The sequence below is a fragment of the Varanus komodoensis genome, unplaced genomic scaffold (assembly GCF_004798865.1).
Source record: "Varanus komodoensis strain SLA01 unplaced genomic scaffold, ASM479886v1 scaffold87, whole genome shotgun sequence".
Classification (NCBI taxonomy): Eukaryota; Metazoa; Chordata; class Lepidosauria; order Squamata; family Varanidae; genus Varanus; species Varanus komodoensis.
Window position 1 is genome coordinate 2,138,079 of NW_025336565.1, and position 24,666 is coordinate 2,162,744.

General features: G+C 73.6%; 1 protein-coding gene across 7 annotated transcripts in view; it reads right to left on the reverse strand.

Moving 5' to 3' along the window:
* Window positions 1-211: 211 nt before the first annotated feature.
* Window positions 212-24,666, reverse strand: part of MINK1 (misshapen like kinase 1) — a 24,839-nt gene continuing 384 nt past the window's right edge. The window contains exons 2-34 of one of the 7 annotated variants that reach the window (XM_044417192.1): window positions 15,477-15,542; window positions 12,672-12,728; window positions 12,359-12,484; window positions 12,154-12,264; window positions 11,960-12,050; window positions 11,692-11,822; window positions 11,450-11,504; window positions 11,118-11,196; window positions 10,535-10,710; window positions 10,356-10,425; window positions 9,946-10,156; window positions 9,706-9,819; window positions 9,274-9,360; window positions 8,959-9,138; window positions 8,622-8,804; window positions 8,086-8,355; window positions 7,497-7,591; window positions 6,717-6,869; window positions 6,390-6,502; window positions 5,744-5,832; window positions 5,347-5,370; window positions 4,038-4,201; window positions 3,566-3,683; window positions 3,070-3,213; window positions 2,713-2,824; window positions 2,228-2,386; window positions 2,000-2,143; window positions 1,673-1,807; window positions 1,295-1,395; window positions 955-1,104; window positions 713-872; window positions 483-622; window positions 212-371 (exon numbers count right to left, since the gene is read on the reverse strand). In XM_044417192.1, coding sequence (XP_044273127.1) covers window positions 288-371; window positions 483-622; window positions 713-872; window positions 955-1,104; window positions 1,295-1,395; window positions 1,673-1,807; window positions 2,000-2,143; window positions 2,228-2,386; window positions 2,713-2,824; window positions 3,070-3,213; window positions 3,566-3,683; window positions 4,038-4,201; window positions 5,347-5,370; window positions 5,744-5,832; window positions 6,390-6,502; window positions 6,717-6,869; window positions 7,497-7,591; window positions 8,086-8,355; window positions 8,622-8,804; window positions 8,959-9,138; window positions 9,274-9,360; window positions 9,706-9,819; window positions 9,946-10,156; window positions 10,356-10,425; window positions 10,535-10,710; window positions 11,118-11,196; window positions 11,450-11,504; window positions 11,692-11,822; window positions 11,960-12,050; window positions 12,154-12,264; window positions 12,359-12,484; window positions 12,672-12,728; window positions 15,477-15,542 — 4,092 coding nt within the window. In that variant the 3' untranslated portion in view covers window positions 212-287. Of the gene's footprint in view, window positions 372-482; window positions 623-712; window positions 873-954; window positions 1,105-1,294; window positions 1,396-1,672; window positions 1,808-1,999; window positions 2,144-2,227; window positions 2,387-2,712; window positions 2,825-3,069; window positions 3,214-3,565; window positions 3,684-4,037; window positions 4,202-5,346; window positions 5,371-5,743; window positions 5,833-6,389; window positions 6,503-6,716; window positions 6,870-7,496; window positions 7,592-8,085; window positions 8,356-8,621; window positions 8,805-8,958; window positions 9,139-9,273; window positions 9,361-9,705; window positions 9,823-9,945; window positions 10,157-10,355; window positions 10,426-10,534; window positions 10,711-11,117; window positions 11,197-11,449; window positions 11,505-11,691; window positions 11,823-11,959; window positions 12,051-12,153; window positions 12,265-12,358; window positions 12,485-12,671; window positions 12,729-15,476; window positions 15,543-24,666 lie in introns of all 7 variants that reach the window. The other 6 variants (XM_044417191.1, XM_044417195.1, XM_044417198.1 and 3 more) reach the window with 6 other exon arrangements.

Below are 24,666 nucleotides of genomic sequence, written 5' to 3' on the forward strand. Positions count from 1 at the left end.
GCGCTCAGGGCGGGGACGCAGGGGGGCATGCCTCCCAGCCCCCCCGCCAGCTGCCCGAGGAGGAGAGGGGTCCCCGGGGAGCGGGTGCAGGCGGCTCCTCCGCAAGGTCCTTCCGGCGCGTCAGCCCCCGGCCTCCCAGCACAGGCAGACGCAGAGCCCCCGCCGTGGGGAGGGCCGGGGAGGGCGAGGGGGGCCGGGCGCTGGCGTCGTGGGCCGGTCGGTGGGTCGGTCGGTGGGTGGGGGCGGGGCGGGGCGAGGCGAGGTCCGCGCTCCTCCTGCGAGCCCCCTCACCAGTTCATGATGCAGTTCCGGTTCAGAGTCATGAAGTAGACCTGGCTGCTGCCGCCGGAGCGCACCGAGGCGAAGAACACCTGCGGGGCAGCGAGGCGGGCTAGCCGGGGCCCCCGCGGCCCCCCGCCGGGGGCGCCCACTCCCCCCGCCCCCCCGCCCCGCCGGGCGCCCCGCGGGGCCGCGCCACCCACCTTGTCGTTGCGCTCGCACAGGAACTTGAGGCGCTGCGCCCGCTTGTGCATGAAGACGCCGTCCAGGTGGCCCGTCTCCACCGAGCGGATCTCGATGGCCTTCTCGCCCCAGCCCATGATCTGGTTGGAGCAGATGTAGGCTGGGGGCGGCAGCGGCAGCGGCAGTGAGCTGGCTGCGGGGCCCGGCCCCCCGGCCCCCCGGCCAGCCGCCCGCCCGCCCGCAGGCTCACCGACGGAGGTGGGCATCTCGCCCCACTGGAGCACCACGTCCTTGGTGATGCGGCCGAAGGTGCTCACGTAGACGCCCTCGTCCTCGTAGCACAGCAGCATCTCCATCCCCTCCGTGTCCGGCAGGAAGATGATGGCGTGCGGCGTGATCTGCGACTGGATCTGCGGCGGGAGGGGGCCGCTCAGGCGGGGGCCCGCGGCGCCCCGCCGGCCCCCCCCCCGCACGCCCTCCGCCACGACTCACGTGCACCGGGACGTAGATGTCGTAGTTGTTCCCGGAGTCGACGTCGATGGCGTGGAAGCCGGCGCAGGAGCCGTAGATCACCTTCAGCCGCTGGCCCTCCTCCACCGTCAGCTCCACCAGCAGCGGCCGGTGCGGCAAGTCAGCGAAGGACTGCGAGGGGCCGGGCGGGGGGGCACGCTCAGGCTCCCGGCCGGCGGGCCGCCCGCCCCCCGCCAGCCCACCGGACGCCCGCACCGTCCGGGGCCCCTCCTCCTCTGCCCGGCCTCCGGGGCCGCCGGGGGGCCGGCCCGGAGAAGCGCCCCCCGCCCGCCCGCCCGCCCCCCGCCGGCCCGCGGCGCACCTTGAAGGCCATGAACTTGTGGTAAGGCTTCGGCGCCCAGGCGTACACCTCCACGGAGCTCTTGAGCGCGATGACCAGGAACTTGATCCGCTCGTACTTCACTGCCGGGACGGGGGGCCGAGTCACGGAGGGGCGGCATGCGGCCAGGGGCTTCCTCCCCCTGCGGGGGGCGGCTGTGGGCCGGGGGCTGCCTGCTGGGCTGGGTCAGGAAGACCCTTCCCGTGCCCGGACGCCTCCGCCGCAGCTGGGATGGGGCCCGGGCGTGGCGGGGGGCCCCGCTGAGGCCGGCGGAGCCGAGGGTGGCGGGAGAGAAGAAGGCCGAAGACCACGCGGCTCGCGGGCGAGGCCGCTTCCCCCGCCGGCGCCTGGGGGGCTTACCCACGCGGTAGTGGACGCAGCCCTCCATGTCGCCCACCGTGGTCCAGCCCTGCTTCTTCTCCACCTCGGGGTCGTTGCGCAGGATCTTGTTGCGCAGCCAGGAGAGGTAGTACACCCGCAGCTTGTTCCTCTTCCCTGCGCACGGGGAGCAGCGGGTGGGCAGGCCGCCGGTCCGGGGGCCGCGGGGGCGCGGGAGGCCCCACGGCTGCGCCCAGGACCGCAGAGGGCCCGGGGGGCTGGGGGCCCTTCCCTGCCCTGCCCCGCCCCCCTCCCGGCGTGGCGCTGTGGCGAAGGGGGCAAGGGGGGGGGGGCGGCAGCGCCTCTCACCAGAGATGGTGGTCAGCAGGTTGAGGCCCTCCAGGACGTCCATCTGCTGGAAGCGCCGGCGGCTGATCAGCCCGTACACCTTGCCCTGCCCGCTGCGGTCCAGCAACATCAGCCCGTTCTCCGTGCCCACCAGCAAGTTGACCCCTGCGGGCACCGAGGCGGCGGCCGTGAGGGGCTGGGCCACCCCGCCCCAGGCCGCCCCCGCCCCCCGCGCGCCCCCGCTCTCACCCCAGAGCGCGGCACAGAGGATCTCCGAGCTGAAGCGCTTCTTGTACTTGCGGATCTCGGGCGTGTCGCTGTGGGGGCGCGTGTTGGTGGGGTTCACGTTGACCACCGAGCCCTTCCGGGCCTCGAGCTGCAGCTGCTCCAGCCGCCCCGGGTCAAACGCTGCGTCGGGCGGGGAGAGGTCAGGCCGCCAGCGGCACCCGCCTGCCCTGCCCTGCCCTGCCCTGGCCCGGCCCGGCCGTGTGGGCACTCGCGTGCGGCTCTCGGGGCCGGCCGCGCCCGCTCGGCGTGGGGCGGCCTCGCCACGCTTGGGACGGAGGAAGGGGCTGGGGGCTCCCCCTGCCGGCCGCTGACCAGCACCGCGACTCTGCTGCACTCCACAGCCACGTGCAAGCCGGCGCTCCGTCCGTCGCCACGCCGGCACAAGGTGCCGCCCCCTCGGGAGGGGGTGCCCTCCCCTCCCCTCCCCTCACGCCCCCCCCACTCACCGGCGACAGGGATGGTGTCCCCCCCGCCCGGCGAGCTCTGGTAGATGCCCAGGTCCACAAACATGGTGAAGGAGCTCTTGCCGGGCGCCTTGACGAGCCCACGAGACTGGTACTGCGGCGGCGGGGACGGGGAGAGGCAGCAGGTCAGGCGGGGGCAACCCCGGCACGGCCCCCCAGGGCAGCCCCCTCCCAGGTTCCTCGTCGCCAGGGGATCCGGGGGCCGTTCCGAGGTGTTCCCACGGGGCCCGCCTGCTCCCGGGCGGGCCGCCCCCCCATCAGCACCGGCCGAGGCGGGGGCCCGACCGACCGACCGACGGGCTCCGGCCCGCCCCCCACCCCCCGCGCCCGCAGGCTCACGTCGGTGGCCGCGTCCTTGACCGGGGAGGAGGCGCCGCTGCCGCTCTTGGCCTCCGTGGGCGAGTGGCTGGGCTGGACCACGTCGGGCAGGTTAGTGTAGCCGTTGCTGTCGCTGTGCAGGAGCCCCCGCTCCTCCTCGGGGGTCTGGAGGGCGGGCGAAGGGGCGGCTGAGTGGGGGCCGGACTCCCCCACAGACCCCCTGCCCCAAGGCCGCACCGCCCGTGTGACTGCGGCACGATGCGGCCGCAGGTGCTCCAAAGCGCCCGCCATACGCCCGCCGGCCCCTGCCTTGCAAAGGGAGCCCGGGAGACGGGGAGCCGCGGGGCCAGGCCGGGCGTGGGCGCCCAGGGCGCGGCTCAAGCGGGCGAGGGGGGAGCGGCCCGGCCGTGGCGCGGGGAGGAGCCGTGGCTTCCGAGCGGGGCCCAGGAAGCGCTGAGGCCGAGCCGTCCCGGGCGGGGAGACGGGGCCGGTCCCGCCAGGGGGCACAGGGGCTCACCCGCTGCACCAGCATCGTGCCCTCGCCGTACGAGCTCTCGGAGCCGCCGCTGCCGCCCCCCGCCAGGTCCTCCACGTCGTGGACCACCATCGTGCTCACCGAGTCCGTGTCCCCGTCCCTGCGGCAAGAGGCAGGCGAGCCGATGTGGCCGGGCGCGTTCCAAGCCTCCGGAGCGCCACGGAAAAGCCCCCGGGGGGGAGGGCTGGCAGGATGAGGCCCGCCCGGGACGCCTGCGTGGCTCAGCAGACGCCTGCCGCCGAGGAGTCCCCGGCAGGATGGGGCATGGGGCAGGAGCCCCGCCGGCAGAGGCGGCAGCCCTGAAGCCCACCCAGCGGCGAGGGGCACGTCAGACCCAAAACAGGGACAGCAGAGGGACCGCAGAGCCCTGCCGGGTCGAGCCGGTCGGGACCGGGAAGGCCCCAGCCCTGCCTGCCAACCCCGAGCCCTGGGTGTCCCAGCCCCCGCCACTCACCGAGCCCCAGGGGCATCAGTGCCAGGCTCCCCCTCGGCCTCTTCCTCCTCCTCTTCCTCCTCCTCGCTGGAGTCCATCTCCTCACTGGAGGAGGAGTAATCCATGGCCTTCTTAAGGGGCTTGGGGGCCGCGTCTTCTGGGCGCTCCTTCAGCAGCACAAAATTCTAGGCACAGGGAAAGGCAGAGCAGTGGGCGTGCGTGGGGAGCGGGGGGGGGGGCGCCTGTCAGCACAGGGCCGGAAGAAAAGCAGGACCCCGCGCGCGCAAGGCGCCGGTTGCCCCGGTTCGGGGGGAGGCGCCTCTGCGATGGAAGCACCCACAGTCCCGAAGAGAGGGGCCCTGGAGGCCCCCCGGCCCGAGGAGAATCCGCCTGGAGTAGGGATCAGTGGTAGCACAGAAATTTTGAAAGGCAGGCAGGCGGGCAGGCGGGCAACAGCCCGGGAGGGCCCCCCAGGATGCGCACGGTCGCGGGCATTTCTGCCCACCCTTTCTGGCCTGACCGCGCCCCAACTTCACGCTTGCTCAGCTGACCCAAACAGCCCCAGGCTGCGCTGCCGTCGCTGGGGCCCTCCGGGGGCAGATGGAGGGCGGAGGGACCCCGGAGCCTGGCCTCGGGCTCCCCAGGGCAGCGCTGGCGAAGTCTCCCTGCACAGGCAGAGCCCCGGGAACGCGAGCCGCATCACGTGCAGTTGGTCCGCCACAACCGCGGGGGCTGGGGGTGCGGGGCCCCCATAAAAATGGGGGGAAATGCTAGTATCCATAGGCCCCCCCAGCTCACCAGTGCCGCCTCCTCGCAGGTGGGAAGTGGCGGAGGCGCCCCGCTGCGGGTGGGTGGGGCGGGAGTGTGTGCTTTGGGGGCCTCCTGCTCCCCCCGCCTGCCTCCGCCCCCTTGCCAGCTTTCATTGACCAGGACAATTGTCTGCGGCAATTTTTACGACGGCTCCGTCCGTGGGTACGGCCCACTCCTACCGCGGGGGCCGCGCTCACGGCTAAGAGAGCTGCGGGGGGACACGGCCCTGGCTGACGATGCCACGGGGGCACCGAGGAAGGAGCGCGTGCCCGGCTGCCGGCTTGCCCTCCCGCCCCGTTTCCTAAGGCCACGGCCGCCACGAGCAGCGCCTGGAAGCCAAGCCACGGGGCCCCCACAAGGCGCCAGGAGAGGTGCCAGGCCGCAGGCCCACGGGAGGCGTGGCCAGCCCCACAGCTGGCCCCCCGCGGCGGCCAGAGCAGGCACCAGTGAGCGGGCAGGCCAGCAACCCGCCCGGGGCCACGACACGGCGGGGGGGCACGGCGGGGGGGCACTAACTAACCTCGCCAATGGCCCGCTTATAGCTCTGAGTCGTGCAGAGGAAAGCAGAGAGACAGAGAGAAGGCAGAAAGTTAGCCCCTCGCCGGCCCCCCGAGCGCCCCTTGCCAGCCGCTCCCAGAGCCCGAGGGCTGCGGCACACGGCCCCTGCCCTCGCGGGGACGGAGGAGGGAGCGCCCCAGAAGAGCCCAGGGGCTGCCGACGTGCCCGCCCCGAGGCCCCAAGGGGAAGCAGGCGCCAAGCCCCACGCCCGGAAGCCCCTGCCCCTGCCATGAGCCTCCAGGCGGAGCCGGCTGGAGGGCGGGCAGCCGTGCGCCCTCCCCTGCTGGCCAGGCCTCCTCCGCCCCCGGGGCCCCGCGGTGGGGCCCAGCCCCTGCCCCTCGCCAGGTACTGGTACTCACGGCTGGCCGGCCGGGCCGGGAGCGGTGGTCGTCCGGCCGGGGCTTGCTCCCTTGCAGCAGGGCCGAGGGGCTGTCCAGCTTGAGGGGAGCTGCAGGGCAGATGGGACTTGGAGTGCCGCCCTCGGCTGACTGCCCGCCCTCCCACAGGCCACACGGACTGGCCGGCAGCCGCAACTCGGGCCACGGGCCAAGAGCCTCCGGAGCGACGCACGTGGGCCGGAGAGCTGCTCGCACCCGGATGCCGGGCAGGCGATGCGGCGGCTGCAGAGCCGGCCAAGGAGGGCGCCTTCTTGGGGAAGGCGCCCCCCGGGGGGAGCAGGGGGAGGGCATGCCGGCACCAGCGCCCCTCGCGTGCCACGGGCCTTCTTACGGAACCGGGCGCAGCCGCTCCGGGAAGAGCGCGCGAGGTCCCTCTGCGCCGCGGCAAAGGCCGTGGCCGCGCCGGCCCGCCTGGCCCAGGACGGCTCCGCCTCGGTCCCTCCGGCCGCTGCAGGGGGGGAGCCGGGCCGAAGGAGCCCCGGCTCTGGCGCAGCACCCCGGCGCAGCACGTGCCGGCGTGCCCCGCGGCCCCGGGAAGCTGGAGGCGCGGGAGGGGGAGCCCTGCGCGGAGCCCGCCCTCCGGAGCCCGTGCCGTGGTGGCCCTCACCTGCCACGCGGTTGCGCTCCAGGGACCCCGCCAGGGGCAGGTGGGCCCCCCCGGAGGGCAGCAGGCCGTCCGCACGTTCCCAGCCGGGGTCGCTCCTCCGCAGGTCGGGGTTGCTGTGAGGGAGAAGGGCCGTGGCTGCTGAGCCTGCCGGCGCCGGCCCGCCACCCCAACGCCGCCCCGGGGCACTCCACCTGCCAGCAGCCACAGCACCCGGGACCCTTCACCGCAGAGCGCGCACCACAGCAGAGCAGCCGGCCGCGAGCGAGCGAGCGAGCAAGTGAGCGGCACCGCGACACCCCAGCGAGCACCGGTGCGCCACTCCATTACCTACTGGCGCTCGGCACGGGGGCCGGCGGCTCCCGGGACGGGGTCCGGCCCGCAGGCTGGGGGGCAGGAGGGGCTGGCAAAGGGGTCCCCCACCGGGGGCCCCGCTCCAGCCGGCTCTGCAGGTGGATATGCCAGGCCGACTTGCTACGGGGCCTGTGGAGGGGAGCAGAAGGGCGTCAGGGCATCCGCCGGGGCCGGAGGGGAGGGCCTGGGGCAGCCCCAGCCGGAGCGGCCCTCCCTCCGGAAGAGGCTGCGGGGATCTCCTTCGGTTCCGGCGATGCTCACGCTGCCTGGTGGGAGCTCCTCGCGGCATCCGAGGCTCCCCCACACCCCTCGCCGGCGCTTGCGTGGCGGGAGACATGGACTGTCCCCAGCCTCTGGGATGAGCCCCTGCTGGGCAGGGTGCCCCCTGCTGGATGCCCACATGTGCCATGAGGCTCCCAGGCAACGGTGGGGCGAGAGGCCGGCCGCAGGGCAGCCGAGGAGAAGCTGTTCCGTGCCGGAGCGCCAACCGGCTCACCCGTGGAGCGGGGACACGGCCGCGCCTGCTGGCAGCTCAGCCTTGGGGTGAATTTGGGGGGCTTTCTCCGGAGGGCCCACAGACCTCCTCCCCAGGCTGGTGGAGCGGAGAGGCCTGGGATGCTGCCCGAGGGCCCTCCGGTGCAGTCGGCACCTTGCGTCACCCCGTGCCCGGGTCTCTCCGCACCTTCGGCCTGGAGGCGAGGCCCAGAGGAGGGCGACCCCAGGACCCGGCTGCCGGGACGGGGCGGCTACGGTTACCTGGCCCGGATGGCGTGGACCGGTCTGACGGCGCCGCCGCTCGCTGCTCCGCTGGCGTCGAGTGCCGTGGCGATGGAGGACGTCCGCTGGGGCACCTGGACGGGGAGAGGGGGGCAGCTGTGGGGAGGCGGGCGCAGGCGGAGCTGACTGCCAGGCCGCTTGGCCGTGGCCCCGGGGCTGCCCTCGCGTGGCTCAGCCACCTGCGGGCCCCTCGTCCTCCTGAGGCCTCCATGCCGGCGGGCTCTCAGGTTGGCGCCCGGCAGCAACGGCACAGGGGCCCCAGCGCGCCAGTCCCACCCCTCCCCGTGGGGGCAGCCGCCGCCTGCGGAGACGAGCGCGGGGGAGCGAGGAGCAGGCAGCCCTCGGCGTGGCCGGCAGCACAGCGTGGGGAGCAGCAGCGCAGCGGGGGGCGGCCAAAGCGGGGGGCGGCAGAGCCCCAGCGGGAGGGACCCGGCCGGGGCTCCTCGGCACGCGGCGGCACGAGGGGGGCAGCCGCCGCGAGGACCGTGCGCAACCGGCGGGCCTCCGTGGGGGGCGGGGGGGCCTGGTCCCCGTCCCCCCGGCTCGCCCCCCGCTGCCCCGCCGTTACCTTGGGGGGCGGCTCGGGATCCATTTTGACCCAGGGTCCTCGCTGCTCTCCGGCGGGCCGGGAGGGCGGTGGGGCCGGCCCCTCCGAGGTGGGGTCGGAGTTCTGCCGGATCATGCCCACCCGCGGCGGGGACGGGGTGGCGGCGGCGGTGGCGGCAGCGTCATGGACGGGGAAGGCGGCCATGTTCTTGCTGGGCTGGTCCTGCAGCGACTGGGAGCGGGGCACGGGGGCGGCGTAGGGCTTGAGCGGCACGCGGTGCGCCAGGTGGCTCTGCGGAGGGCAGCGGCACGGGTGGGCGGGGGCCGGGCTGGGCCGGGCTAGGTGCCCTCGCGGGGAACACGCTCCGGCCGGGGGCGCCCTCCGGCCCTCGGGCCCTGCTCCCGCTACGCTCTGGGCGCCCTCCCTCGGAGAGGGCCGGCGGGCCGAGGGCGCGGGAAGCGGAGGTGGCAGCGCCGAGCGGCATGCGGGGGCGGCTGTGCCAGGCAGGCGGCGGAAGCTTCCGGAGGCGCCCCGGCGCGAAGGGCGCCGGCACCCACCTTGTGCTGCCCCTCCTGGGGCTCCACGGGGCGCTGCATGGGCGGGGTCTGGGAGGCCGGGGAGGGGGCGTGCGGGGCCGGCTCCGCGCGGGGCTGGGGGGCCGGCTCCGGCCCGGGGCCCGGCTTGGCCTTGGCCACGGGCGAGGCGGCGTTCTGCTTGCTCAGGCGGGTGCGCTCCTCCACCTGCGAGGGGGAAGCCCCGGGGGGGGGGTGAAGCGCGGGCGGGGGGGGGGCCGGCCCCCCCCACGCCCTGCTCCGGGGGGGCCGGGGGCCGCCCGCGCCCGCCCCCGCCGGACCCCCCGCCCCAGACGCCCGCGGGGCCGCGAGGCGGACGCACCTCCCGCGCCCAGGTGGGCTTCTCGGCGGGGTTGGCGCTGCGGTTGTGGGGCCGCGGGGGCTTCTCCTGCTGCTGCTGCTGCTGCTGCTGCAGGGACTTCAGGTAGGCGTGCTCCTGCTGGAGCTGCCGCTGGAGCCGCTCCGACTGCCGCTGCTCCTCCAGCTGCTTCCGCTTGTACTCCTGGAGGGAGGGTGGGGGGGGAGAGGGGGGGCAGAGCAGAGCAGAGGGCCTGAGAGGCTGCCCGGGCCGCACGGGCTCAGCCCGCCTGGGGAAGGGGGAGCGTGGCCCGCGGGCAGCAGCAGCCCGTGGCTTTACCAGCAGGAGGGCTTGTTCCTGCAGGAGCTGCTGCTGCAGGATTTCCAGCTGCCTCTGCTCCTCCTCCAGCTTGTGCCTGATGTACTCCTGGAGAGGTGAAGAGAGGAAGGGAAAGAGAGGAGAGCAAAAGAGAGGAGAGGAGAGAAGAAAAGAGAGAAGAGAAGAGAAGAAAGGAGAGAAAAGGAAGGGAAAGAAGAAGAGAAAGGGAAAGAAGAGGAGAGGCGCAGAAGTGACGAGGGAGCCCAGCACCAGCAGAAGCGCAGCCCCAGGGCAGGGCAGGGCAGAGGGGAGCAAGCACCGGGAGCCCAGCCCAGCCCCAGCGCCCGACTTCAGCCCGCGCGGCCCGGGGTGCAGAAGGGAAGCGAGGCCCGAGCGCCTGGCGAGCCCCCGGCCCAGCGGCCGCCCGGGGACCCCGGGGCCAGCCGCGCTCACCTGCTCCCGCTCGGCCTGCCGGCGCTCCTCCTCGCGGCGCAGCACCTGCATGTCCTCCAGGCGCCGCCGCTGCTCCTTCTCCTGCCGCTTGCGCTGCTCCCGCTCCCGGCGCTGCTGCTGCGAAGGGGAGGCCCAGAGGGGTCGGAGGGGCCCGGAGGGAGGGGCGGGGGGCCCGGGGGGGAGGGGCGGGGGGCCCTCCCCGCCGGGCGCACGCCCCACGGCCCGGCCGCGCCGGCTCACCTCTTCCACGCGCCGCCGCTCCTCCTTCTGCTCCTCGATGCGCCGCTGGCGCTGGTGCAGCAGGTGCTGGACGTGGGCCTCGGAGTCGCGCTGCTGGGAGGCCAGCTGCTGCTGCTGCTGCTTCAGGGCCTCCGAGTGGCTCTTGTTCTCCTGCTGCAGCCGCAGGAACTCCCTGCGCAGCGTGGACTCGCCCGGGACGTTCATGATGGAGCTGCGGGGCGGGCAGAGGGCGTCCCAGGCGCTCCGGCAGCGCTCCGGCCGGGCGCCCCCTTGCGGCCCCCTTGTGGCCCCCGGCCTGGCCGTCCCCCCCGCCCCGCAGGCCCCCGGCCCAGGCGGCGGGGGGCAGGTCCGGGGCCCCGCAGGCCAACGCGCCCCCCGCTCGCCCGCCCCGCGGCAGCCCCGCCCGGTACCTCGGCTCCCCTTCCTCGCCGCGCCCGTCGTCCTCTTCCTCGCTGCCGCTGTACTCGTACTCCGTCTCGTCTGTCGGGAGGCGGCGCAGGGTCAGGGGGCGCCGGCGCAACCAAACCCTCCCCACCCCGCCCCACCCCGCCCCACGGGGGGCCGCGCTGCGCCCGCGCGGCCCACGCACCTTTCTCGCCCCTCTTCTTGCGCGTGCGGTCGATGTGGTCCTTCAGCTGGATGCGCACCTGCCGCTCCGTGGGCTGGTCCCGGATGAAGGGGAACTTCAGCAGCTGCTCCGTGGGCGGGCGGCTCGTGTAGGCCTTGATCAGGCAGTTGTCGATGAAGTCGATGAACTTCTTGGACCTGTGGGGGGCGGGCGGCCCTCAGCGGCGGCCCCTGGGACCGCGCGGGGCCATGTCCCCAGTCGGCTCGGCCTGCAACCTTCCAGAAGCACCGGCCACGACGGGACCCGCCCCCCCGGGCAGGTGAGGCCCTGTGCCTGGGGTGGCCCCGGGTCGGGCAACGCGGCCGAGGGCCGGGCTCCCGGGAAACGGGCACGAGGGGCAGCAAGGACCGGGGGCGTGTGGGGCGGGGGGCGGGGGCAAGGAACAGCAAGCAAAGGCGGGCCAGGGCCCCGGGAGGGCCGCGAGGCGAGGACCGCGCCCCAGCCCGCTCTCCGCCTCCCCTCCGGCCCGCGGGGGGTGCAGGAGGGCCCCGAGTTTCCGCCACAGGGCACCCGCAGGGGCACCCTCTCCGCACGGCGCACGTACCATTTCTTGGACTTCAGCTTGGGCGGCGGGTTACGAGGGATCAGGAAGAGGGCCCGCATGGGATGCATGTCGCAGAGGGCTGCAAGAGGGCGGCGTTAGGGGGCGCCTGGCCGCTGGGTCCTGCCCTGCCAGCTCCCCGGCCCGAGGCAGGCCGGGCCCCCTCCCACCCGTGTCCCCCCAGAGAGGCCCAGGAAGCAGGTTCCGGGCCTTCTGCAAGTGGACCTGCACCCTTCCGGCAGAGCCAGGGGCCCGGCTCCCATCAGCCACGGCACCGGGGACACGGTCCCGCCCGAGGAAGCTGGGCCGGGCCCCCCTCGCGGCGTGGCACTCACGCGGGGCTCCTTCCGCCATCTCGATGGCCGTGATGCCGAGGGACCAGATGTCGCTCTGCGGGGAAGCCGGAGGAGCGGGTGAGGGCAGCCCGAGACCGGCCTCCGGCTCTGCTCTGCCCTGCCTGGAGCCCCCCACGGCCCGAGACAGCCAGGCTTCCCCGCCACCCCGTCCCCGAGGCCCCCCCACCGGCCCGCACCCCAGCAGCCCCCACGGGCACCCCGGGCCGCAGCGCGGCGCCTACCCGGTAGTCGTAGGTGGCGTCCGGGTTCTCGTCGCAGGCGATCACTTCCGGGGCCATCCAGTAGGGGGTGCCGATGAAGGTGTTGCGGCGGCCCACCGTGCGGTCCAGCTGGGCGCTGACCCCAAAGTCCACTGCGGACGGGCGCACGGGCGGCCGGTGAGCCGGGCGGCAGGCCGGGGGCCCTCGGGGGCCGCCCCGCGCCAGGCGGGGGGGCGCGCTGGCCGGGGCAGAGGGGCCTCCCCCCCCCCCCGCAGGGCTGCCCACCTACCTAGCTTCACCTCGGCGTTCTCGGTGAGCAGCACGTTCTGGCCTTTGATGTCCCGGTGGATCACTTTGTGCGCGTGCAGGTGGGCCAGCCCCTGCGGTGGGAGCGGACGGCGAGAGTGGCGTCACGTCACGGCCCGGCCCGGCCCGGCCCCCCGCGGCAGCGCGCCCCCCGCCCCGCGCCCGCGCCCGCCTCACCCGCAGGATCTCGCGGCACACGTAGGCGATGCAGTCCTCCTTCAGCGCGTTGCCCTTGGTGTTCTTCACCAGGTCTGTCACGGAGCCGGCCCCACAGAACTCCATCACCAGCTGTGGGGGGCGGGCGGGCGGGTCAGCGGGGGCCTCGGCGGGGCCCCGGGCGCCCCTCCCCGCCCCTCCCCGCCCCTCCCGGCCCAGCCCTCACCCAGAGCTGGTCGTCGTTCCCAGGGGGGCTCTTCTTGACGAAGGCCCCGTAGTAGGTGGCGATGTTGCGGTGGTGCGAGTACTTCTTCAGCATGTTGATCTCCTGCTTGATCTCCTCCTCCTCGTCCTGGAGGAGCAGAGCAGCTGCCGGGAGGGCGGCCGGGGGCACGGGGGCCGGGCCGGGCCCCTCCGCTGCCCCGTTCCAGCCGCGGGGGCCTCTGCTCGGGGCCTCGCCCGCCCCCCGTCCAGCCGAGGGCCCCGCAGGCCGGGCCCGCGTCCCCCCCCACGCCACCCCCCCACGCCACGCCGCGAACCTCGGTGACGTCCATGACCTTGATGGCGGCCAGCTGCCCCGTCTTGACATGGCGGCCCTGCGGGAGGCGGAGGAAGAGATGGCGGCCCGTCAGCCTCGCCAGTGGCCCCGATCCTCCCCGGCCTGCTGGCCGAGCTCAGCCCGTCCGGCACTGCGCGCTGCCTGGCGGAAGGGGGCCACCCCTCTCTTGCCCCGGGGAGCAGCGGCCGATCTGGGCCCGGCCGAGGAGATGCGGGCCCGGCCAGCCCCACGGAGCGTCTCCCGCCGCACCCTCCTCCAAGTCAGGCGGGCAAGTGCAGACGACGGGGCCGTGGGGACGGGCCGGCGAGGCACTCGCCCGGCAGGGCAGGGAGCCAGAACCGCTCCTCCGCTGGCCCCAGGCGGCCTCCCGGGCCTTGCACACGCCTCCAGGTGGGGCTCCCAGAGTGTCTGCCCCCAGCCCCCGGGGCCTGCAGGTCTTCTGCACCCGCTGCACATCCCGGCCAGCCTCCAGCGGCAGCCCCCTCACGCGGCCCGCCGGGGGCAACCAGCACAGCGAACGGTCCAGCCGGTCCGCGGCCAGAGACGGGCCAGGACTGGCCCCAGGCGCCCCCCGGCTGCGGAGGCGACCCTGGCCCGCCCCGAGAGCGGGGTGCCCCGCGGAGGACGAGTGGCACGGCGGCTCCGAGCAAGGGGCCACTCGCTCCCTGCCCCGGGCAGCGCCCCCTTGTTGGCCCAGGGCGGCTGGGGGGAGGACGGGGGAGGGCCAGGGGCGTTGGACACTGGGCCGCCGCCAGCCCCCTCAGGGCCTCCGCCTGGAGGTCTGGTCCGGTCGGGTCGCCCCCTCGGACCCACCAGGCAGGAGGAGGCCCGGCTCTGCAGCCGGGGAGAAGGGTGGGAGGCCGACTCTCCCTGACCCGGAAACACGCCGGCACCCCAGCCGGGCCCGGAGGACGCACTGGGCACCTGGGGAGCCGAGGAAGCCCAGTGCCTGCAGGGGCGGCCCCCAAATAAACCTTCCCGGGGCTCCACATTCCGGTTCCCCCCAGGCTGGACCCCACTTTTCCCAGTGCCCCAAGGACAAAAAGGCTGGGGGCCCGCCCTGAGCGCAGGAGCAGCACCCCCCCGGAGCGGCGGGGGGGCTTCACGGGCAGCTGCCCCAGAGCGGAGCCTGCAACCCAGGGACGGGCCAGCAAGGCCCGGGAGGGCGTGGACTGGAAGGGCAGGTGGGAGCGGGCTGCGGAGAGACTCCGCACCTGGCCGGATCAGGGCCCCCCAGCCCCTGGCCGGGCATCCATGGAGGGTCCCCCAGGCACAGAGCAGGCACCCCCCTCGCCCCCTGCCCCGCCCTGCCCCGGCCCCCTCGGAGAGGCCATGCCCTGGGGGGGTGCGCAAGGCCACGAGGCCCCTCGGCAGGCCCCCCGCCCGAGCTGCTGTGCCGTCAGCCACGTGCCGGCATTGTCTGCGATGCCACGCAGCCGGCGTGGGCAGCCGTTGCTTGGCAACCGCCTCCCCCTTCTTTTCAGGGGCGCCTGCGCGGAGAGGCCCCCCCGCTGCTGCCCGAACAGAGCGATCCGGCTGCCTCCCCGCACAGCCCTCCCGGGTGGGGGAGGGGGCCGCCCAGCAGCCCCCCCGTGGCCCCCGAGGGGCCGCCGCTCGGCCCCGAGCCCTGCGCCTGTGGCAGACGCCTTGTGCTGCCACGGGGGCTCCCCACGGCCGGAGCGCCCCCCCCACAGGCGCCCTGCACACCGCTGCTCTGGGGGCCGGCCGGGCCGGGGGGGGGGAGCAAGGCCGAAGACTCCCCCAGCCTGGCACGCTGCACATGGGAGAGGACGCCTGTTCCCATCCGCCCCAGCAGGCCAGCAGAAAACGGGGCGGCGGATGCCGAGCCCCCGAGGAGGGAGGACTGGTGGGCGCCTGGGGACACCCCATCCTCCCCCCGACGCCCGAGCAGCCTCGGCCGGCCCGGCCTCGATGGGGGACGGGGACAGGGACGGGCCCGTGGGAGCGCCAAGGCCGGGCCGGCTGGCTCGGGGTGGTCCAAGGCTCGGCAGCGCCCGGCGGGCAGGACCGGGGCTGGTGCGGAGCCGCCCGCCCCTCGAAGGACCCCCTGCGGCGCCCTGCAGGCGGGGGCACCCTGCAGCCGGCCCCCCGCGGGTGGCAAAGGGAGAGCTGCACCAGGTCCCAGCAGCCCCGGCTCCCGGCGGCCATGTCCGGGCCCCAAGGGGAAGGCACGGCGGGGTTCCTCGACCCCCCAGCAGCCCCCCTGCCCGGCAGGAAGCTCAGCCCAGGTCATTTTGGCTCAGAGGGTCGGGATGTTTGTACGAAGAGGGACCGAGCCCCGAAGCCAGAGGGGCTGTGGGGGGACGAACGCGCAGCCCCCATCTCCGTGGGAACCACCCGGGGCAGCCGGCTGTGCTGCTCGCGGAGCAGGGCTCCGGGGAGGCTCAGGTGCGGCCGGGAGCCTGGCCCGGCCCGGCACTCTGCACACGCCCACGACTTGCTGGGCCCGGGCAGGATGCAGGAGCACGTCCGTGCCACAAAGCCCCCGCTCCTTAGGGCCGCTTTCCAGATAGGCCTGGATGCCACGGCCCCTGCTGTTGGGGGGCACCTCGCTGCCTGATTGCGGGGCACCGCAGTCTGCGGGGGCCCGCCAGTCACTCCCACTGCGGCCGAATCCAAGGCAGGGGCCCGCGTCTCCCCGCAGGCCGCCCCACGCTCAAGGCCGCCCCGCCCGGCCGGGGGCATCCCTGTCCCCCTCTGGCCCAACAGGCGCTTCCCCCCCCGACTCCCAGCGGCTGCCGAGGGGCCGGCGTGGGGCACTCACCTTGTACACCTGCCCGTACGTGCCGTTGCCGACCACCTCCACCAACTCGAAGATGCCGGCCGGGTCCTGCGGAGGAGAAACGGGCCAGGCTTAGCGTCTTCCGAGTGCGGCTGCCGCTCACACAGAGGGATTCGGGGCGGGGGCCCCTTGCTGGGGGCACTGGGACAAGCGTGCTGCACTTGGCCGCCTGGCAGGGGAGGGGGAGGGGGAGGGGGAGGGGGAGGGCCCCAACCCCAACAGGACCCCCCTGCCCAGGCAGCCGGGGCCAGGCTCATTCTCTGACGCTAGCGCCAGCCCTGAACGCCCCGACATGTGCTGCAGGGGCGAAGCGCCCCCCGGGCCTGAAGCGCAACCACCTCCTGGCCCCCCAAGAAGGACCCACCCGCGGCCCGGGAAAAGGCCCGCGTGGCCCTGACCGGTGCCCGAGCAGGAGGGAGAGCGGGCTCCCCGGCCGTGCCATTGCGGCGCGACGGGGCCGGTGGGCAGCTACGGAGGGAGCGGCTGCACATGCTCAGAGGCCGAGCTCTGAAGCCCAAGGGCCCGGAAGCAGCGTGAGACCCGCGGGGGACCCGCAGGGCGTGCTGGGTGAAGGGCCCCCTGCTCGAGGGGAGAGTCCGCCTGCCTGCAGCAGGGGCGTGGCGCAGGCACAAGCACGATGCCCTGGGGCCCACAGAACCCGGCCCCGCTGAGGTCCCCACGGATGCCCGCCCGCCTGCCCTCTGCTCTGCCCTGGCCCGCCTGGCGGCACCACAGGGGTGTGCCCGCCGGGCGACACACAAGAGGCGTGCAAGGCACCGCCGTGCGAAGAGCCCGACGCCTCCACAGCGCAGGCGGCCCTCTGCCCGAGGCGGCCCGCCCGCCCGCCCGCCCTCCCTGGGGCTGCGCTCCGGCCTCCCAGCAGCCCTGCACAGCCAGCCCGGCTCGGACCGCCCCCCCGGCCCTGCCACGCAGCCCCCCTCCCAACCCAGGGAGGGGAGGCGGCGGCCCCGCCCCGCCAGTGGGCCACGTCTCCTGGGCCCAATATTAATAGCTTCTCATTAGCGTGGGAGGAGAGGAGGGGAGGCGCTCGTGGCGAGCGCAGAGGCGGCCTCAGCGGGCCGCAGCCGGATCTGCCCTGGATCCGCTCAGGACGGCCGAGAGGGGGAGGCGCGGCTGGCCGGCCCTGCTCGCCCACGAGCGCCTCCTTGGAGCCTCGGGGGGGCGGGCAGGAGGGGGGGGGGGGGGCAGAGACCCAGGAGGCGCGGCGAGGCCCCGGGGGTGTGGGCCAGGGAGCCTCACAGGTTGTGTGAACGCACCTCGGCCAGATGCCCAGCGGCATGCGCAAGCGAGCCAGGGATTTCGGGCAAGAAGAGGGCAAGGGAGGTTCAGCCACGTAACACATACACTTCCCGAAGCCGGCGAGGGGAGAGCGGCCCAGCGAAGGATGCGGGCCCGGCTGGGCTGGCCAGCGAGCCAGCTGGACACACCAGAGCCTCCTCTGGCTTCGGAGGCGCCCGCCAGCCCCTGCGGCGACCTTCCCGCGGCCGCCTCGGCCGGCAGGTGAGGCGGAAGGCCCGCTTCCAGCCTGGGGAAGGCCGGGCCGCAGAGCAGCCACACAGGGTTCCCTGGCGCCCCGGTCGGTCGCTCGGGAAGGGCGACGCAAGCTGCCTCACGGAGCACGGAGGCCCCGTCCCAAGACGGAGAACCAGAGCTGTGCGTCTGAACCCAGAGGAGTTACAGAAGCAAGCAGCTGCACAGACGCACAGCAGCTCGCGTGAGAAAATCACGCTGCGCCGCCATCCTCCTCGGCATGAAAAGCACCGCTTTTCCTGCCAGCGCGAAACCTTCCACAGCCCAAGGTTAAGGAAAGGATTCTGAACTCTTCTGTTCCGATGGAGGATTTCTCTGCATTTGGGGCAGGCCAAAAAAACCCAGCCCCAAGCCGCCCTCCACGCACTGCCGGAGTCCCAAAATAGCAGCTCCAGACTCACGCAGGTAAACAGAGCAGCCGGCTGCCGCACCTGCGCTTCCGCAGGCCGCCCACCCCCCAGCGAGGGCTCGGTGCCACCGCTGGGGGCCTCCCCTGACGGCCCTGCAGGAGGCTCCTCCAGCCAAGGGGCCTCTCTGGCCCACTTCCCGCCCAGCACAGGGGCACCCCACATGTGGGGGGGGGAGCCAGGGGAAGTCTTGTGCAGGGCTCCTTCCAGGTCAGCACAACCGCGTGACGGACGGACGGGCGCCCGCGGCCCTCCCTGTGCCGCCGAGGCCAGGCCAGGCCAGCCGCTTGGCGGGGAAGCAAAGGCAGCTGCTCCAGGCAAGCGGGGCAGCCGTGCAGGGCGCTCCGAACCCCACACCTGCAGCACGGCAGGGGACGGCGCCTCTGGGGGCCCCGCCGGGGAACAGCTGCTCTGCGACGTGGCCCAAAGCCATTTCTGCCTGCGGTCACGGGAACGCTCTCGGGCCACGAAGCCCAGGAAGCCGCTGGCCGGGGGGAGGAGGGAAGGCAGGTCGCCGGGCAAGCCTCTTCCCTCCGCAGCGGCCCGGTGAGGCCCCGCAGTCACCTGCGCCCCCCCACCGCTCCCCATTCTGAAATGGGGACGGCGGCTGCGCGCTGCCAGGCTTCGGCGTTCCTCCTCGTGTCCGGCACTGAGGCCGCTCAGCCGCCGTGCCGCTAATCACTTCCGCCCGGCCTGCCAAATTCGGCACGCGGCTCGGAGATCTGACCCCAGGACAAAGGGGCTCTTTCTGAGCGGCTCCGGAGCCCCCCTCCCCTCCTGGCATGGCCCACAGGCCTCCCGGCAACGGGGCACGAGGCTGGGAAGGAGGCCGGGGGAAGGCTCCCGCGGGCCACCTGCCGCCCGTGCCACCGCGGCCAGGCAGGGCCGCCCCGCGCCGCCTCCTTCCCCGGAGCCCGGGCTTCGTGCGGCGCTGCTGTGTGGGGCAGCCGCAGGGCCACGGGCCAAAGGCCGGCCCCCCGGAGCGCGAGGGCAGCCAGGACGGCGCTGCCTTGCAGGAGGCGGCAGGAGCAGAGCGGAGGGGGGCCGGGGCAGTCGCCCTGTGGGCAGCGCCCCACAGGGCCTGCCCCCGCTGCAGGCAGAGCACGGGGGGCCGGCAATGCTGGGCACGCGTGTGCGCCCCTTCCTGGGATCTGGACCTGAGAGATCCAGCACCCCCCGGCCCCTGCCGCCCCTGGATGCGCAAATGAGTTTCGCCTGCTCCTGCTCGGGAGCGCGACCCCAGCAACGCAGCGCTGCAGGCCGGGGGGGTGCTGGGGGACCGGCGCCGGCCACTGCCCGGTGCAGGCGGGGGGGGGGGAGGAGGAGAAGGGCTCGCTCTCAGTGGCAGCAGGGCCACGGGCAACGCCGCAGGGACTGGCGCCCCGGCACCGAGAGTGCCTGCCTTGAGTCCCGAGGAGCCCATGAGGGCCGCCGAGCCGTTGCCCCTTGGCCTCCCCTCCCCACTTCCTGGCAGAGCCAGAGGGGAAGTGAGCGGCTGTCCCGTCCCTGCCCTCCGTCGGGGGCTTCCTTTCATGCATGGCAACGCTAAGGCACCCGCCTGCGCGGGGCAGCTAGGCGGGCTGGTGGGGCCAGCTGGAGCCCCCTGCCACGGGCCTCTTCCTCCAGACGTGGCTGCTGGGCTGGGCCAGTCCAGGGGAAGCGGCACGCGCCCCTGCGGGCTCGATCCCTGGCCTGCCCCTCCAAGATGGAGGCCTCGGGGAAGGGGAGGGTTTGTGGGACACGGTGCGGGGGCTCGGCCCTCTGACTCCGAAGATGCCTCCGGCACAGGCCCACGGCCTGCTGGTCCTTTCACTCCTTGGGCTTGTCCCAGGAGGCACCGGGACCGCCCACCTGCCGGGCTGGACGCCACTGGCCTCGTCACAGCTGCCCGTCTCCTGGCACGGCCGACGTGCCCGCGGCCCCCGGCAAGCGCTCCTCACAGGCCAGCCTCCCTTGCTCGAAGGGGACGAGGCCGCCTTTCCCTCAGGGAAGCGATCCCAGAAAGCAGGGCAGGGGAGTCGGAAAGCTTGGCAGCGCAGGCGAGCGTGGCAGTGTGGCCCGATCCGACGGGTGCGCCAGGAGCCCCGGGAACCGCGAGGGGGCAGGCTCTCCCCCAGCGCCTCCCCCTGCCGCTTCGCGAGCGTCCCTGGGGGAACTTCCATGGTGCTCCTGGGGGCACTTCCAGGGCACAGGGAGCCACTGCCGCCGGCTCACCGCCTGGCCTGCGCACGGCCCACAGCGCCCCTGCCGCTGCCTGAGCGGCTCACCCAGCCGCGCCGGAGACAGAGAGCAGGTCTGGGCAGGCCGCCCTGCGCGGAGGGAGAGGCCGCTGGCAGCCGGCAGAGCACGTTCCGCCCGCACGGCACTGGGGACCCTCCGGCTGCCGTGACATGGCGATCCTCGCCGGGTGGCAGACCCTCCAGGCGACCCCCAGGCGGGAGGGGGTCGGCCGGCCCAGGCCCCCCTGCAGGAGGCGTGTGGGTGCGGGAGAGCGAGCCCGGCCCCACGGCTCCTGCCTCCGGCGCACCAGCCCAGCAGCGGCCAGCAGCCACGCACACTCCTCGCATCGCGCCAGGCCCACCGCCGCCCCCCAGGGCTGGCGGGGCAGCCTGGCTCCCAGAGGGCCCCCCAGAGGGGCTCGCCCCCCTCCCTCCTGCGGGTCGCCTGGGCAGAAGCCCGTGCCGGCCTAGGGGCCCCCCAGGAGAAGTGCACCGTGCCCCCGTGCCAGCACGCAAGGGGGGGCCATGGACCGCTTGCCCGGCGGGTCAGAGGGAGGGTTTCCAGCCGCAGAGGCGCCGGCTGACCCGGGGCACGGCCCCCCTTCCCGCCGGAGCGCTGGCCTGGGGGGGGGGGTCCTCCCCGTGGAAAGGCCGGAGGCCGCCCCCCGCCCCGCGGGCTCAAGGGCAGGGGAGCGCAGGGCGACCGCCGGCAGAGGGGCCGCCATTCGATTAAAGCCGCCACACGGCCGCCGGCGAGCTCTCCCTAGCAACAAGCAGCTCCGCAGCGAAAGCGCGGCCGGCACGAGCCCCCCCCCCCGAGCACGGGGGCCGCGCGTGGGGGGCACCGAGAGCCGCTCCGCACGCATCGCAGCGGCGGCCGGGGAGGAAGAGGGCGGGATGAGGGGGAGGAAAGGCGCAGGGGGAGGAAAGGCAGGCGAGGTGCGCACCCCAGCCCTAGCTCTGGGAGGCGGCATGGCCCCCGCGCTTGTGGAAGGCAGGGGCCGTCTCCCCCACGCCCTCCCTGGGCGCCCCACCAGGAGCCAGCCTGGGCGGCCGGCGAGCAGCTGCGGGGGATTCCCCCCCCCCGATCCCAAGGAAAGCCACTGGCGTCTAGGAACGGGGCCTCTCCGCCACGGGGCCCCCTGCGCCCCCAGATTCCGGAGCCCGGCCCGAGCGGTCGAGCCCTCCTTAGGGCTGGGGAGGGCGCCAGGGCCGGCTTGTGGCCCAACGGCCAGCCCCGCGGCAGGTGAGGGGCCCTCCGGGGGGCCTCCTGCTCTCACCCGGAGTGCAGGGCTTCAGGGAAGCGGAGCCGGCACGCTGGCTTTGCAGGCGAGGAGCACCAGGGCCTCCCTGCCGCGAGCGGGGCACCCAGGCACGCCTGCCACGGAGTCCCCTCGCCCTTGAGGCGCCCTGAGAACGGGGGGCTCTTGCTCAGCACACCTGTGGACTTCCAGGTGGGGGCGCAGCCGCCCCCTCCTGCGGGCTTCCTTCGAGCAGCCTTCCCTCCTGCTCAGACAGGGTGTCCCACCCCCATGGCAAACCACCAGACCTTCACTACAGCAGGCAGGCGGTTGGACAGACAGACAGACGGACAGACAGACAGGGGTCCCCAAGGGCACAGATCTGACCTGCCCCCACCAACTCCAAGGCAAGGCAAGGCAAGGCTGCACCCCGATACCCGGAGCGGAGCCCAGGCGGGGCAGAGGCGGGCGCTGGCTGGTCCCGCCAGGCCTGCTCCCTGCACGCAGAGGCCTCCCGCCCGGCAGGAACGCCCTTCCTCGTTCGCACGCCGCTTACTCAGGCATCTGCGCTGGCTCCGGCCCAGCTGCTCCCGGCCGCACCCCGGGCGGCAGGCTCCGCGACCCACTTACACCGGCTGCCTCTGAGCAGGGCTCCCGGCACCTTCCGGGACGAGAGCCACGCCACGCGTTCGTCCCCAGAACACGCACGGGCTGCTGGCTCGGCCCGTGCACCCGAGCTCCCGAGGAGGAGGAGCGGGGCGTCGGAAAAGCCGCGGGGCTCCAGAGCTCAGGGGCCAGAGAAGAGTCAGGGGAGCACAAGGCGGCCAGCCGTGGGCAGATGTCCACCGCGGCGGCCACCCTCGTGCAGAGGCTGGGGGCCGCCCTGCTTTGGGGCAGCTGCGGGCCAGCCCCTCCCAGCACGCCGGCCCCCAAAGAGCCCCCTCCCTTTCCAATGTACGCCCAACGCGGCCTCCCCCCGCTCCTACACACGCCTCAAAAGCACCAGGCCGGGGCTTCCTGTTCAGCAAGAACGGCCCAAAAATTCTACCCCGCAGAGGAAACCGACAGGACCTTCTCTGCGCGGGCGTGCCAGACCACCTGCCGAACCTTTCCCAGCCACTTCCTGTCTGAAGAAACGGGGGTCCTCAAACCCGGCAACGGAATGCCCCGTTTTGGGTTGCGCCCACAGTGCCCACGCTGCAGCTCCGCCGCGCACGCTGGCGCCACCGCAGGGGGGGTGCTCGAACACCCGCCGGGGCTGCCTTGGGGGGCGGCCCAGCAGTTGCTGGCATCCGGGTGCTGCATGCAGGGGTACCCCCGTCAGAGGGGCACAGCCGGCCCATGTGCCTTTGGCCCAGGGCACTCTGGGCACAAGGGCCCTTACAGCAGCCCACCTGGGCTGTGGCCCCTGTTCGGGGGCCCCCAGCGAGTCCCAAGGAGGCAGGCGGCCCCTGGGGCCGTGGCCTCGTGCTCCTGGGCTCACTGGGCTCCCCCGGCAGGCATTCGAGCAGGGGCGAAAGGTCAATGGCTGCTGAGCCCTCTTCCTGAAGGATTATGCCGCTGGGTTTGAACCGACATGGAGCTCTTTTCTGGGTCGCTCTGCCGATTTGGCACAGGGGCTGCCACTGCTCGTGTGTTGGGGCCTTGGAGTTCCTTTCCTGCTTTTGCTGCTGTTGTGCTTTCTGTGACGGGAGAGGGTTGCTCATGGAGCGGGGGGGGGACCGAAAAGTCAGAACCGGAAACGCAAACGTACATCTTCCTTAAAGGTCTGGACTTGCCGTATCACAGGCCTTCGGCGGCCCACTGAAACCTTGGGGCTGGGAGTTCCACGGGCTAACAGCAGCGGTCCCAAGGGAATCCCGCTTCCTGTAACGTGCGATCTTCCACTTTCTGTTTTCAGTGGCTCATGTTAGTGCAAAAGGGCAGGAAACACACGAAACAGATGCTAACTCGCCTGTTTCGTATTAGCAATGACACGGGACAGAGCAAGCACTAGCATTTCACAGAAAGCCACCCTGAGAAGCTGCGCCTTCTTTCCTGCACGTTGACTGGTCACGAAGCACAGACGCTTGCAGATCTCAGGGGCGAGAGGGTAACACAGGTTAATCTTTGTGGTTTCGGGAAACCTTCCTTCCCCTTGTCCGTACATCCCCCCCCCCTGAGATAAGCGCTTGCTGACAGACACAACGGGGAAGCTCTGCAGAGGGAGGACAAGTCAGCCGAAGAAAATGGAGGGAAGGCGGGCGGGGGGGAGGGAGGGACGTGGAAAGTGTCCCCATCTGCCCAGGACACGGCACTGCGCAACCTGACGGAGCCCTCCCTGAGCGAGGAGCAAAGGCAGGCCGCATTCCAGAGGGTTTCTCGACACCCGAATCCGCTGACAGAGCACAGGTGAAGCCTCCCAACCTGCAGCAGCCGATTATAAGGACGAAAGAGGTGGGGAGGACGAAAGAGGCGGGGGACGCAAAGCAACTCTGCACACGGGTCTGGCAAGAAAATGACTTGCAGAAGGTGGCAGCAGGGGAGCCAGCAGGGCTGCCCCTTTGGGCTGGGGGGGCCTGTCTAGGACCCACGGCTTCCTCAAGCCGGCTTCAGACCCACACCTTGTCCAAATCCAGGTGCGTCACAAAGGTTAAAAAAGAAGTGGGAGCAAAGCCATGCAGCCACAACCCAGCCCCAAACCATCCCGCCAAGCACTGGGGGGAAAGCCAGGCATTCTTTTGCATAAGGCGTTGTGCGAGGCGCCGGCATTCCAGGGGAAAGAGCGTGTGGGGCGTGCCGTGTCCTGGGTAAAGTGCAACCTGGAGCAGGTGGCACACGCTCTGCCCCAGCAGCTCTCCGCCTGGGCCTGCACCGGGCGGGAGGCAACGAGGCAGGAGGCCCAGGCCCTGCCCTTCCGCCCTCCCTCCAGTTCCTGGGCAAGAAACTTGCAAAGAGAAACCTGAAGTCTGAACTAGGCTGCCGGCCCCCAGGGGCTCGGAACCCAAACCGAGCGTGTTAAAGGAGGCACGAAACAGATCAGCGCAGCGACTCCCTGGAGGAGCCCAGCCGTCTTGCTGTGGAGGCTAGCCGGAGAGGCCACGGCGGCAGGAAGGTGGTCAAGGTATGCTGGCACCAGGAAGCAGGTGGGGGAAACTGCAGAGAGCCCACGAGATAAAGCACTGGGAGGGAGTGTTTACAGAGCAACCGATATCTCGCTGACTGCATGACAGCCCTGGAGCCGAGCCGCCCAGGTGAAGCTGGGAGTGCAGCACAGGCTCGGGATTCAATACGCCTCCTTCCTCACCTGCGGAGGAGCTGGAGGGGCCCTGGGCGCGGGGGGGGGGGGGGGAGGGGGGAGCGCATCCCGCCCCCGCCGCGACGCACGCTGCTTCCCACCGCGCCACGCTCGGCTCGGCTCGGCTCTGCCCTGCTCTGCCCGCCGCCCATGCAGAGGAAAAATGCGCGCCTGTGCAGGCAGATGGGCTACGCGAGCGCCCCCCCCCCCCTCCCCCCCCCCCCCCCCCCTCCCGGGGAGGCGGGGCGAGGCGAGGCGAGGCGAGGCGGTTCTCCGTAGTGCCTCGGCCGAGCGCCACAGGACGGGAAGAGGGTCCGCATCGGGGGCGCCGGCGGGGGGGCACTGCCAGCGGCGGGGGCTGCGCAGCCGGCCGGCCGGCCGGGCGAGCGAGCGAGCGAGCGGGGGCGGCGGCCGTCCCGGCGAGCCCCCCGCCCGCGCTGCAGGTTGCAAGGAAGGAGGATGACTGTGCACTGCGCT